At 56.3% G+C, this 14011-nt stretch overlaps 1 protein-coding gene across 1 annotated transcript in view; it reads right to left on the bottom strand.

The window, feature by feature from the left end:
• Window positions 1-671: 671 nt before the first annotated feature.
• The window catches only part of ZCCHC14 (zinc finger CCHC-type containing 14), a 33378-nt gene continuing 20038 nt past the window's right edge, over window positions 672-14011 (bottom strand). Inside the window, exons 4-13 of the mRNA XM_075325301.1 lie at window positions 12395-12468; window positions 8386-8457; window positions 7085-7191; window positions 6907-7001; window positions 6772-6826; window positions 6432-6693; window positions 6237-6328; window positions 5884-6008; window positions 5648-5791; window positions 672-1092 (exon numbers count right to left, since the gene is read on the bottom strand). Coding sequence (XP_075181416.1) covers window positions 806-1092; window positions 5648-5791; window positions 5884-6008; window positions 6237-6328; window positions 6432-6693; window positions 6772-6826; window positions 6907-7001; window positions 7085-7191; window positions 8386-8457; window positions 12395-12468 — 1313 coding nt within the window. The 3' untranslated portion in view covers window positions 672-805. The remainder of the gene's footprint in view (window positions 1093-5647; window positions 5792-5883; window positions 6009-6236; window positions 6329-6431; window positions 6694-6771; window positions 6827-6906; window positions 7002-7084; window positions 7192-8385; window positions 8458-12394; window positions 12469-14011) is intronic.

Here is a 14011-nt window from a genome sequence, read left to right as displayed (position 1 = left end):
CGGGCTGAAGGGCAGGAGGGAGAAGGGGAACAGGGAGGGGGTGGAGAACTGGTGCTGGAAATAGTTCCCGTAATTGACGGTGACGCCCCCCGACCCACAGCTTCCGCTGCAGCCGCACGAGCTGCAGACCGTGCACCCCGCCTGTGGCTGCTGATGGTGCGCGTGGTGGTGGTGGTGGTGGCCGGGCGCCTGCATGTTCATGGCGGCTGCGCTGCCGCTGTAGTAGCTGTTGTCAGACGTGGAGGAGACGGTGGGGCTGGAGCTGGGGGCCGGGCAGCTCGGGAGGTTGGTCACGCTGCTGTAGGACGTGGCGTTGTGGTTGCTGGACGTGGCATTGCTGTTTGCACAGAAGTTGCTGGGCAATTGTGCGACAGGGCAGCCCGCTCAAAGCAGAAAAGGCAACTTTGGTATTGGCGGTGTACAGGACGCTCCGGGGGCTGATTATTGCGGGAGAGATGCTGGTGCCGCTCATCTTTCCAACCACGGAAGAGTCGGACGAGGATACGAGGAGCTTCACGGGCGCGCGGGTCACGTGGAAGACTGGCGTGGATGGCATGGAGGAGGCGGCGCTGCCCTCCACCATCAGGGCCGGCTGCGCAGACGGCTTTATCGTCCTTTCCCCAGACAGAGGATTCCCCACTTTGGTCCGGACACCGAAGCCGGCAGTCTGTGGCATGGAGGGGCCGTCAGGAATGATGGACAGCACCTGGCCGGGCTGCAGGGGCCGGAGGGGGGCTTCACATCCACGAGCACGCCGCCAAAACCCTTCTCCATCTTTATACCGCCTCTGGATCCGGCCGAAGCCTTACCCCTGTCCTCCGAGGACAGCAGCGAGTGCGGAGAAGAGTGGAGGATCTTCAGCTCTGCGCTGCCCCGGCTTGTGCAAAGCGTTCATCAGGTGCAGGGGCCCCAAGTGAGAAGGGGCCCCGGACACCATCTGCAGCGGGACCGGGTGATGGCTGGAAGAGCTGGAGACACACTCATTCTGCACCGGTAACACCTGAGCCGTCGGGCGCATGGAGCTGGAGGTGAAGTGATTCACCAGCAACACCGACTTCTCCTTCTCCGAGCCGTCCATATGCCGCCCCACACCTGCAAGACACGGGGGTTACACAGCCTGGCACACAAGAGGTTACATGCCACAAACATAGGGAGCAAAGGAGCCGCTGCCCGAGACCGGTGTCCTCCAGACTCCTCTGTCCTCCCTCCCCCTCCAGACTCCTCTGTCCTCCCTCCCCTCCTCCAGACTCCTCTGTCCTCCCCTCCCCCTCCAGACTCCTCTGTCCTCCCTCCCCCTCCAGACTCCTCTGTCCTCCCTCCCCCTCCTCCAGACTCCTCTGTCCTCCCTCCCCCTCCTCCAGACTCCTCTGTCCTCCCTCCCCCTCCTCCAGACTCCTCTGTCCTCCCTCCCCCTCCTCCAGACTCCTCTGTCCTCCCTCCTCCTCCTCCAGACTCCTCTGTCCTCCCTCCCCCTCCTCCAGACTCCTCTGTCCTCCCTCCCCCTCCTCCAGACTCCTCTGTCCTCCCTCCCCCTCCTCCAGACTCCTCTGTCCTCCCTCCCCCTCCTCCAGACTCCTCTGTCCTCCCTCCCCCTCCTCCAGACTCCTCTATCCTCCCTCCCCCTCCAGACTCCTCTGTCCTCCCTCCTCCTCGACTCCTCTGTCCTCCTCCTCCTCCAGACTCCTCTGTCCTCCTCCAGTCTCCTCTGTCCTCCCTCCCCCTCCTCCAGACTCCTCTGTCCTCCCTCCCCCTCCAGACTCCTCTGTCCTCCTCCTCCAGACTCCTCTGTCCTCCTCCTCCTCCAGACTCCTCTGTCCTCCCTCCCCCTCCTCCAGACCTCCTCTGTCCTCCCTCCCCCTCCAGACTCCTCTGTCCTCCTCCTCCTCCAGACTCCTCTGTCCTCCTCCTCCTCCAGACTCCTCTGTCCTCCTCCTCCTCCAGACTCCTCTGTCCTCCTCCTCCTCCAGACTCCTCTGTCCTCCTCCAGACTCCTCTGTCCTTCCCTCCTCCTCCTCCAGACTCCTCTGTCCTCCCTCCTCCTCCAGACTCCTCTGTCCTCCTCCAGACTCCTCTGTCCTCCTCCAGACTCCTCTGTCCTCCTCCAGACTCCTCTGTCCTCCTCCAGACTCCTCTGTCCTCCTCCAGACTCCTCTGTCCTCCTCTCCTCCAGACTCCTCTGTCCTCCCTCCCCCTCCAGACTCCTCTGTCCTCCCTCCCCCTCCAGACTCCTCTGTCCTCCTCCTCCTCCAGACTCCTCTGTCCTCCTCCTCCTCCAGACTCCTCTGTCCTCCTCCTCCTCCAGACTCCTCTGTCCTCCTCCTCCTCCTCCAGACTCCTCTGTCCTCCTCCAGACTCCTCTGTCCTTCCCTCCTCCTCCTCCAAACTCCTCTGACCTCCCTCCTCCTCCAGACTCCTCTGTCCTCCCTCCTCCTCCTCCAGACTCCTCTGTCCTCCCTCCTCCTCCAGACTCCTCTGTCCTCCCTCCTCCTCCAGACTCCTCTGTCCTCCCTCCTCCTCCAGACTCCTCTGTCCTCCCTCCTCCTCCAGACTCCTCTGTCCTCCCTCCTCCTCCAGACTCCTCTGTCCTCCTCTTCTTCTCCAGACTCCTCTGTCCTTCCCTCCTCCTCCTCCAAACTCCTCTGTCCCCCCTTTCTCCTGCTGCTTCAGACTCCTCTGTCCTCTCTCCTCTTGCTTCAAACTCCTCTGTCCTCCCTCCTCCTCCTCCAGACTCCTCTGTCCTCCCTCCCCCTCCTCCAGACTCCTCTGTCCTCCCTCCCCCACCTCCAGACTCCTCTGTCCTCCCTCCCCCTCCTCCAGACTCCTCTATCCTCCCTCCCCCTCCAGACTCCTCTGTCCTCCCTCCTCCTCGACTCCTCTGTCCTCCTCCTCCTCCAGACTCCTCTGTCCTCCTCCTCCTCCAGTCTCCTCTGTCCTCCCTCCCCCTCCTCCAGACTCCTCTGTCCTCCCTCCCCCTCCAGACTCCTCTGTCCTCCTCCTCCAGACTCCTCTGTCCTCCTCCTCCAGACTCCTCTGTCCTCCCTCCCCCTCCTCCAGACCTCCTCTGTCCTCCCTCCCCCTCCAGACTCCTCTGTCCTCCTCCTCCTCCAGACTCCTCTGTCCTCCTCCTCCTCCAGACTCCTCTGTCCTCCTCCTCCTCCAGACTCCTCTGTCCTCCTCCTCCTCCAGACTCCTCTGTCCTCCTCCTCCTCCAGACTCCTCTGTCCTCCTCCTCCTCCAGACTCCTCTGTCCTCCTCCAGACTCCTCTGTCCTTCCCTCCTCCTCCTCCAGACTCCTCTGTCCTCCCTCCTCCTCTAGACTCCTCTGTCCTCCTCCAGACTCCTCTGTCCTCCTCCAGACTCCTCTGTCCTCCTCCAGACTCCTCTGTCCTCCTCCAGACTCCTCTGTCCTCCTCCAGACTCCTCTGTCCTCCTCTCCTCCAGACTCCTCTGTCCTCCCTCCCCCTCCAGACTCCTCTGTCCTCCTCCTCCTCCAGACTCCTCTGTCCTCCTCCTCCTCCAGACTCCTCTGTCCTCCTCCTCCTCCTCCAGACTCCTCTGTCCTCCTCCAGACTCCTCTGTCCTTCCCTCCTCCTCCTCCAAACTCCTCTGACCTCCCTCCTCCTCCAGACTCCTCTGTCCTCCCTCCTCCTCCTCCAGACTCCTCTGTCCTCCCTCCTCCTCCAGACTCCTCTGTCCTCCCTCCTCCTCCAGACTCCTCTGTCCTCCCTCCTCCTCCAGACTCCTCTGTCCTCCCTCCTCCTCCAGACTCCTCTGTCCTCCTCTTCTTCTCCAGACTCCTCTGTCCTTCCCTCCTCCTCCTCCAAACTCCTCTGTCCCCCCTTTCTCCTGCTGCTTCAGACTCCTCTGTCCTCTCTCCTCTTGCTTCAAACTCCTCTGTCCTCCCTCCTCCTCCTCCAGACTCCTCTGTCCTCCCTCCCCCTCCTCCAGACTCCTCTGTCCTCCCTCCCCCACCTCCAGACTCCTCTGTCCTCCCTACCCCTCCTCCAGACTCCTCTATCCTCCCTCCCCCTCCAGACTCCTCTGTCCTCCCTCCTCCTCGACTCCTCTGTCCTCCTCCTCCTCCAGACTCCTCTGTCCTCCTCCTCCTCCAGTCTCCTCTGTCCTCCCTCCCCCTCCTCCAGACTCCTCTGTCCTCCCTCCCCCTCCAGACTCCTCTGTCCTCCTCCTCCAGACTCCTCTGTCCTCCTCCTCCTCCAGACTCCTCTGTCCTCCCTCCCCCTCCTCCAGACCTCCTCTGTCCTCCCTCCCCCTCCAGACTCCTCTGTCCTCCTCCTCCTCCAGACTCCTCTGTCCTCCTCCTCCTCCAGACTCCTCTGTCCTCCTCCTCCTCCAGACTCCTCTGTCCTCCTCCTCCTCCAGACTCCTCTGTCCTCCTCCTCCTCCAGACTCCTCTGTCCTCCTCCTCCTCCAGACTCCTCTGTCCTCCTCCAGACTCCTCTGTCCTTCCCTCCTCCTCCTCCAGACTCCTCTGTCCTCCCTCCTCCTCCAGACTCCTCTGTCCTCCTCCAGACTCCTCTGTCCTCCTCCAGACTCCTCTGTCCTCCTCCAGACTCCTCTGTCCTCCTCCAGACTCCTCTGTCCTCCTCTCCTCCAGACTCCTCTGTCCTCCCTCCCCCTCCAGACTCCTCTGTCCTCCTCCTCCTCCAGACTCCTCTGTCCTCCTCCTCCTCCAGACTCCTCTGTCCTCCTCCTCCTCCAGACTCCTCTGTCCTCCTCCAGACTCCTCTGTCCTTCCCTCCTCCTCCTCCAAACTCCTCTGACCTCCCTCCTCCTCCAGACTCCTCTGTCCTCCCTCCTCCTCCTCCAGACTCCTCTGTCCTCCCTCCTCCTCCAGACTCCTCTGTCCTCCCTCCTCCTCCAGACTCCTCTGTCCTCCCTCCTCCTCCAGACTCCTCTGTCCTCCCTCCTCCTCCAGACTCCTCTGTCCTCCTCTTCTTCTCCAGACTCCTCTGTCCTTCCCTCCTCCTCCTCCAAACTCCTCTGTCCCCCCCTTTCTCATGCTGCTTCAGACTCCTCTGTCCTCTCTCCTCTTGCTTCAAACTCCTCTGTCCTCCCTCCTCCTCTATCCTCCTTCCTCCAAACTCCTCCTCTGTCCTCCCTCCTCCTCCTGCTTCAGACTCCTCTGTCCTCTCTCCTCCTCTATCCTCCTTCCTCCAAACTCCTCCTCCGTCCTCCCTCCTCCAGACTTTTCCCGTCCTCCATTCTCAATCCTCCAGACTCCTCTGTCCGCCCACCTCTTCCTTCAGACTGACTCCTCTGTCCTCCCTCCCCCTTGTCCAGACTCCTCTGCCCTCCCTCCTCCAGACTCCTCTGCCCTCACTCCCCCTCCTGCAGACTCCACTTTCCTCCCTCCCCCTCCTCCAGACTCCTCTGTCCTTCCTCCTCCTCCAGACTCCTCTGTCCTCCCTCCCCCTCCTCCAGACTCCACTGTCCTCCCTCCCCCTCCTCCAGACTCATCTGTCCTTCCTCCTCCTCCAGACTCCTCTATCCTCCCCCTCCTCCAGACTCCTGTCCACCCTCCCTCTCCTCCAGACTCCTCTGACCTCCCTCCTCCTTTAGACTCCTCTATCCTCCCTCCCCCTCCTCCATATACCTCTGTACCCCCTCGATACTGTATTCTCCTTACGTCTGTCCATTTCCTCTGCACTATCGGAGCTCTCTTCTCGGGTCTGGAGTCCCATTGGGCTCGAGGGTGAGCTAGAATACTCCGATGACGAGCTGCCTTCCTGGGGCAGGTGAGAAGCTGCGGGCTCCACGTCTACGGACAATTCTAGAAGATGAACGAGACATGACATCAGAGGCCGGAGGTGAACGCTCGCCGATTACTGGTCCATGTGGTCTCCACCAGAAGGAGCAGCTTACCTGTAGAATGGGTGCAGTGGGCACTGTGAATGGGCCCCACATGGCTGGTGGGGGGGACCCGCGCCACGCCGCTGCTGTTGAACGCACACGACGCGGAGCTCAGACACCTTTTTTCAGACTTCTCTCTGATGAGGAAACACAGAAAACACCAGTGAGCTCTCACACCCACCCATCGCAGCAGCTCATACAGGAGTGTGAACACGACAGACATTGGGCAAGTTTGGGTTTTTTAGTCCTTTTTCCGCTTTTTTGCACTTCTTGATTTTGTGCTACATTGATCAAAATGGGAGCATGATGCTTAATGAACTGGTGCGAAATGAAAGTGGAGGTGAGGAAGCAGGCGCTGCACTCACTTCTCGAGCTCCAGCTGAGTCTTCAGCTTCTTCTTCGCTCCCATCGTCAGAGACTCAAACTTGTTCAAATCTTCCTCGGTGAGACTCAAGAACTGGGGAGACAGACACGGCGTACATAAGCGTCAGGTCCGATGGCTGCACCGGGCTGGGAGATGCCCCCGCTCCATAGTTTGCTATAGTTTTTGGCCCTGTTACCTTCTTCATGGAGAGCTGGCTGAACACTGCGTAGTATTTGTGCAGGCGCAGCTTTCGGAGCCACTCCAGTATGTCCTGCTGCTCTTGAGTTTGCGGGCTTGGCACACTGGAAGGTATCCCGGTGGAGGACGTGGGCTCGGGTGGAGGCCGGTACACCGCGGCGGTGGAGCCGGAGCACGGGGACATGCTCATGGTGGCTGCGCTGTGGTGCAAGGCAATGCTGCTGTGGGAAGACTGGATGCCGGCCACGCCACATATCGGTCTGCAAAACAAGCGACCTCCAATCACACCGAGCGAGCGCCGGGCGGCACAAAACACCCCGCCGCTCAGACCCACGTACCGTATAGAGGGGCCCACGGACGTGCTCACTTTCACATGCGATGGGTTGCTGGGACCTGTGGGAGAGGAGACCCCAATAATCAGGGTTTTGTACAGGCAGCAAATGGAGAATTAGGGAGCGGCGTCCGGCACTCACTTAGGTTCTGCAGCGGTTGGTGGATCGCTGACGTACTGAAGAACTTCTTAATAAGGTCACTCTTTAATATGTGGGGGGGCAGAGACCCCAAAAACCTGGAAGACGAGGCACAAAAGTCACTGGAGAATCGCTGATGACACGAATCAAAAGGGCAAGAGAGCCAGAGGGGAGAGCTCACCGGTGATCGAAGTCCAGATCCACGAGGTGTCTGTCCACGGAATAAGAGTCCACGGCCCCACGGTAAGGAATGTATTTCTCCAAATCTTCTGAGAACAGGTGAGAAAGCTGCGAGGACAGAAACGGGGGGGGGTCACACGGAGCAGGCTGTGGGGGGTACACGGCGCTCGTGTGCTGGAGCCGTAAAGCAGCGGCCACCGGTTATACAGATCATATCTAGGGATCAGCGGCAACAGGAAAACCCTCCACTATTGTGCGGGTCATCCCCTCCCCAACAGGAAAACCCCCGACTATTGTGCGGGTCATCCCCTCCCCAACAGGAAAACCCCCGACTATTGTGCGGGTCATCCCCTCCCCAACAGGAAAACCCCCCACTATTGTGCAGGACCCCCCCAACAGGACACACCCCAACTACTGTGCAGGACCCCCCCCCAACAGGAGAACCCCCCGACTATTGTGAGGGTCATCCCCTCCCCAACAGGAAAACCCCCGACTATTGTGCGGGTTGTCCCCTCCCCAACAGGAAAACCCCCGACGATTGTGCGGGTCATCCCCTCCCCAAAAGGAAACCCCCCGACTATTGTGCGGGTCGTCCCCTCTCCAACAGGAAAACCACCCACTATTGTGCAGGACCCCCCCAACAGGAAACACCCCGACTACTGTGCAAGTCATCCCCTCACCAACAGGTAACCCCCCCCCCCCCTGACTATTGTGCAGGACCTCCCCCCCCCAACAGGAAAACCCCCGACTATTGTGCGGGTCATCCCCTCCCCAACAGGAAACCCCCCGACTATTGTGCGGGTCGTCCCCTCCCCAACAGGAAACCCCCTGACTATTGTGCGGGTCGTACCCTACCCAACAGGAAATCCCCCGACTATTGTGCGGGTCGTCCCCTACCAAACAGGAAAACCCCCGACTATTGTGCAAGTCATCCCCCCCCAACAGGAAAACCCCCGACTATTGTGTGGGTCTTCCCCTACCCAACAGGAAACCCCCCGACTATTGTGCAGGTCGTCCCCTCACCACCAGGGCAACCCCCCAGTATTGTGCAGGACCTCCCCCCCCCCCCCCAACAGGAAAACCCCCGACTATTGTGTGGGTCTTCCCCTCACCAACAGGAAAAAACCCCACTATTGTGCGGGTCGTCCCCTCCCGAACAGGGCAGCGCTGACTGTATTATACTCCAGAGCTGTAGATCTGTGTGCGGGGGATATAATCTGTGCCCCTCACATGTACAGTCGCTGGGGGTCCGGACAGCGGATGAGGCCCGATCATCATTCACAGCATCAACGGTTTTATTACCTTAGAAGTAAGCTCTGCAACTTCAGAGGAAGATTTGTGGACGAGCGACACCGAAGAATCGGACCAGAACACCTAAAAGTGAGGACAGAAAGACGCCAGACAGTCACAGGTATGGAGTGAAGAGGAAAAGCCATCATATACATCCCTGTATTTACTATGCAACACCAGGGGGCGCCATAGCTGCTATGCAAGACCAGGGGGCGCCATAGCTGCTATGCAAGACCAGGGGGCGCCATTGCTACCATGCAACACCAGGGGGCGCCATTGCTACCATGCAACACCAGGGGGCGCCATGGCTGCTATGCAAGACCAGGGGGCGCCATAGCTGCTATGCAAGACCAGGGGGCGCCATAGCTACTATGCAACCCCAGGGGGCGCCATAGCTGCTATGCAAGACCAGGGGGCGCCATAGCTGCTATGCAACGCCAGGGGGCGCCATAGCTGCTATGCAAGACCAGGGGGCGCCATTGCTACCTTGCAACGCCAGGGGGCGCCATAGCTACTATGCAACACCAGGGGGCGTCATAGCTGCTATGCAAGACCAGGGGGCGCCATAGCTTCTATGCAAGACCAGGGGGCGTCATAGCTGCTATGCAAGACCAGGGGGCGCCATACCTACCATGCAACGCCAGGGGGCGCCATTGCTACCATGCAACGCCAGGGAGCGCCATTGCTACCATGCAACGCCAGGGGGCGCCATAGCTACTATGCAACACCAGGGGGCGTCATAGCTGCTATGCAAGACCAGGGGGCGCCATAGCTTCTATGCAAGACCAGGGGGCGTCATAGCTGCTATGCAAGACCAGGGGGCGCCATACCTACCATGCAACGCCAGGGGGCGCCATTGCTACCATGCAACGCCAGGGAGCGCCATTGCTACCATGCAACGCCAGGGGGCGCCATTGCTACCATGCAACGCCAGGGGGCGCCATTGCTACCATGCAACGCCAGGGGGCGCCATTGCTACCATGCAATGCCAGGGGGCGCCATTGCTACCATGCAACACCAGGGCGCGCCATGACTACTGTGAAACACCAGGGGGGCGCCATAACTACTGTACGGCCACGTTCACACATTCAGTATTTAGTCAGTATTTTACATCAGTATTTGCAGTCAAAACCAGGAGTGGAACGATCAGAGGAGACGTTTAATACCAGCACAGGCTCTACGGCTGGATTTATCACCCACTAATTATCAGGAGGACAAAGAGTTAATGCCTCCAACAATTTACAAAATGTACAAATACAAGAAATAAAGTGCAGAGTGCTTAAAATAAAAGATTTATTCAGTTATAAAAATCACAGAGTGCAGAAAAAAAAAGGAATAAATACCAATAATCCCTTTAAGACCACCAGAATGAGGTGTATTTATACTGGCTATAACAAATAATAATAAAAGATAATAAAAGATAATAATAATAATAAAAAAATATAATAATAATAATAATAATAATAATAATAATAATAGATAATAATAATAATAATAATAATAGATCAATAAGTTCAGGAACCAAAACCTCCGGCATAAAAGTGCAGTATTACGTCACATGGAAAGTCTGCAAAAGGGTAATGGGACTTCTCACATGATAGTAAACCCAGGTAACGATAAATGAGCAGTCACGTGTAGCGTAATAGATAATATTAGAAGTGCTACATGATATCCTACGATTAATCTTAAAGTGGCGTGCACCATCCGAGCAAGTGAAGGCGTCACATCGAAAGGCAATGGAGCAGGGAAGCCCGTGTCCACAGGGTATACATCCCACGGTAGGACCTCTACTACAAAAAGGGTTGGACGGTTCGGGTGCATAGTGGCTTTTTATAAGGAAGTCCTTAACATTCTTGGACCTTCTAGAGGTCATTAGGGGGACTGTCGGTAAACTTATGAACCCCGCGAAACGTGCGTTAGGGAGATCCCTTGTGTGGAGACCCTGGTGACCTTTGGTGTTATATCCTCTGTTACCCTCCTGCTTAAGCACACTTGTTATCTGCTGGAGGCTCAGATGATTATTTTTATCGTTACCTGGGTTTACTGCCATATGAGAAGTCCCATTACCCTTTTGCAGACTTTCCACGTGACCTAATACTGCACTTTTATTCCGGAGGTTTTGGTTCCTGAACTCATTGATCCATTATTATTATTATTTATTATTATAGCCAGTATGTATTATAAATACACCACATTCTGGGGGTCTTAAAGGGATTATTGGTAGTCACTCCGTTCTTTTTCCTGCACTTTATGATTTTATAACTGTATAAATCTCCCATGTGAAGCACTCTGCACTTTATTGCATTTGTACAATAAATTGTTGGAAGCATTAACTCTTTGTCCTCCTGATAATGAATTTGTTGAGTTGCTGGGTGTAATATTACTCTCTCTCTGATTATTTCGATATGGATAGATTGTGTATTTATCACCCACTCCTTCTTGTCTTACAAATACTGATATGTAAACCTCACCAATTACACATGTTCACGTGGCCTTACAGTAGGGGGCGTCATAACTACTGCATAACACCAGGGGGCGTCATAACTACTGCATAACACCAGGGGGCGTCACAACTACTGCATAACACCAGGGGGCGTCACAACTACTGCATAACACCAGGGGGCGTCACAACTACTGCATAACACCAGGGGGCGTCACAACTACTGCATAACACCAGGGGGCGTCATAACTACTGCATAACACCAGGGGGCGTCACAACTACTGCATAACACCAGGGGGCGTCACAACTACTGCATAACACCAGGGGGCGTCATAACTACTGCATAACACCAGGGGGCGTCATAACTACTGCATAACACCAGGGGGCGTCATAACTACTGCATAACACCAGGGGGCGTCACAACTACTGCATAACACCAGGGGGCGTCATAACTACTGCATAACACCAGGGGGCGTCATAACTACTGCATAACACCAGGGGGCGTCACAACTACTGCATAACACCAGGGGGCGTCACAACTACTGCATAACACCAGGGGGCGTCACAACTACTGCATAACACCAGGGGGCGTCACAACTACTGCATAACACCAGGGGGCGTCACAACTACTGCATAACACCAGGGGGCGTCACAACTACTGCATAACACCAGGGGGCGTCACAACTACTGCATAACACCAGGGGGCGTCACAACTACTGCATAACACCAGGGGGCGTCACAACTACTGCATAACACCAGGGGGCGTCACAACTACTGCATAACACCAGGGGGCGTCACAACTACTGCATAACACCAGGGGGCGTCACAACTACTGCATAACACCAGGGGGCGTCACAACTACTGCATAACACCAGGGGGCGTCACAACTACTGCATAACACCAGGGGGCGTCACAACTACTGCATAACACCAGGGGGCGTCACAACTACTGCATAACACCAGGGGGCGTCACAACTACTGCATAACACCAGGGGGCGTCACAACTACTGCATAACACCAGGGGGCGTCACAACTACTGCGTAACACCAGGGGGCGTCACAACTACTGCGTAACACCAGGGGGCGTCACAACTACTGCGTAACACCAGGGGGCGTCACAACTACTGCGTAACACCAGGGGGCGTCACAACTACTGCGTAACACCAGGGGGCGTCACAACTACTGCATAACACCAGGGGGCGTCACAACTACTGCATAACACCAGGGGGCGTCACAACTACTGCATAACACCAGGGGGCGTCATAACTACTGCATAACACCAGGGGGCGTCACAACTACTGCATAACACCAGGGGGCGTCACAACTACTGCGTAACACCAGGGGGCGTCACAACTACTGCGTAACACCAGGGGGCGTCACAACTACTGCGTAACACCAGGGGGCGTCACAACTACTGCATAACACCAGGGGGCGTCACAACTACTGCATAACACCAGGGGGCGTCACAACTACTGCATAACACCAGGGGGCGTCACAACTACTGCATAACACCAGGGGGCGTCATATCTACATTTTTGCATTCCTAATGTGCGCGGTTTAACCCTTCGGCCTCCCCCTCTTACCTCGAAGCAGCAGTCTGCGTTTTTGTCTTTCTTCTTGTGCGGTAAAAGTTTAAGTTCAATTTTTTCAACATTCACTAAAAGAAAAGAAAAAAAAAATAATGACAGAAAGAAGAGTTCTTGTAGGCGGTGATGTGTCGGTCACATACGCTATAGCCCCGGTGACCTCTAGCGGTCGGGGTTACCGGAAGTCAGCCCCCGTCTGTCCTCACTACAGAACGTTTATCTGCCCCGATACATTATGGTACATCTGCAGAGCGGAGCGCGGCCAGGCGGTGGCCGGGGCGGTGGCCGGGGCGGTGGCCGGGGCGGTGGACGGGGCTCCGTCTAGACTGGATACAATGTAACAATCCCACAATATTACATCAGGACTAGAGTTGACCGAATCCACCAAAATCTGGGACCGGTGGTTCACTGCCGGATTGAAAAAAAAAATCCGGATTCCGGTGCCCATATAGGTCTATGGGGACCAGAATCCTGAGATTAAAAACGTTTGTGGAGGACATGGGGGCAGGAGCGCGCGGTGTACTCACCCAAGGCGGTGTGATGGCGGCACACTTCTTCCGGGTCACGTTATTTCCTTCCGGAGCAGACAGTTCAATATTCATTGTTTTGCCCGCCCACCGGCGCGTGTAATTGGTTGCAGTTAGACGCGCCCCCACCCTGAGTGGCAGCGGGTCGGCTGACTGCAACCAATCACAGGCTGCAGGACGTCCAGTGGGCGGGGAAAGCAGTGCAAGTGTCTGCGGGTCAGAATGGTGGGCGTGCATGTGTTTCAGAAACACATGCACACTCCTGTCAGAAGTGCGCGGCTGTGTCGGTAATGTGACTTTTTTTATTATTATTATTTAAAGAAATTAAAAAAAAGAAAGAAAAAAAAAAGCTTTCTGCAGCCTCCCCCCCAATTTTGATCCCCATCTATGATAAAGCCAGCTGGGGGCTGGTATTCTCAGCCCGCAGCTGCCCAGTATTGTGGCATCTATCCATCGGAGTAATAAAGGGGTTAACAGCAGCGCACAGCTGCTACTAAGCCCTAGGTCGTGATGGTACAGGCGTCTATGAGATACATGCATCACTAACCTGTAAGTGAATGTAAATAAACACAGAGAAAAATCCTGTATTTGGAATAAAGTACAAAACACGCCCCCCTCCTTCACCTCTTTATTACCCCCTAACACCCTGCAGCTCCGGCGTAATACACACGAGGTCCCACTCTGCTACATAACACAGGCAGCAGCCATAGAGCATGACCGCTGGCTGTGCAGACAGTGACAGCCGCGATGACTGCACGGCAGGCAGATACTGTCACAGGCTGGGGGCGCGTCTGCCTGCAACCAATCACAGACGAGAGGAAGGCCAGTGGGCGGGGAAAACACGGAAAGTTGTGTGCATATGATGCACAGTACAGGAAGTGAATGCGTGACCCGGAAGCAGTGTGCCGCCATGACACCGAGTCTCGGTAAGTATGAAACGCCGTTTTATTCTGGTTTTCCTTTATTTTTCAATTATTTTCACCAGTTCCGGGTCCGGGTCCGGCACCCGGAAATCCTTGAAACCGGATCCGGACTTTTACAGTTTGGATCCGCTCAGCCCTAATGAGGACGGGTTTTCAGTCTCCGG

This window comes from Anomaloglossus baeobatrachus, chromosome 10 (genome assembly GCF_048569485.1).
Source record: "Anomaloglossus baeobatrachus isolate aAnoBae1 chromosome 10, aAnoBae1.hap1, whole genome shotgun sequence".
NCBI lineage: Eukaryota > Metazoa > Chordata > Amphibia > Anura > Aromobatidae > Anomaloglossus > Anomaloglossus baeobatrachus.
The sequence above is the reverse complement of the archived record's forward strand: the minus strand, read 5'-3'. Positions and strand labels throughout refer to the sequence as shown.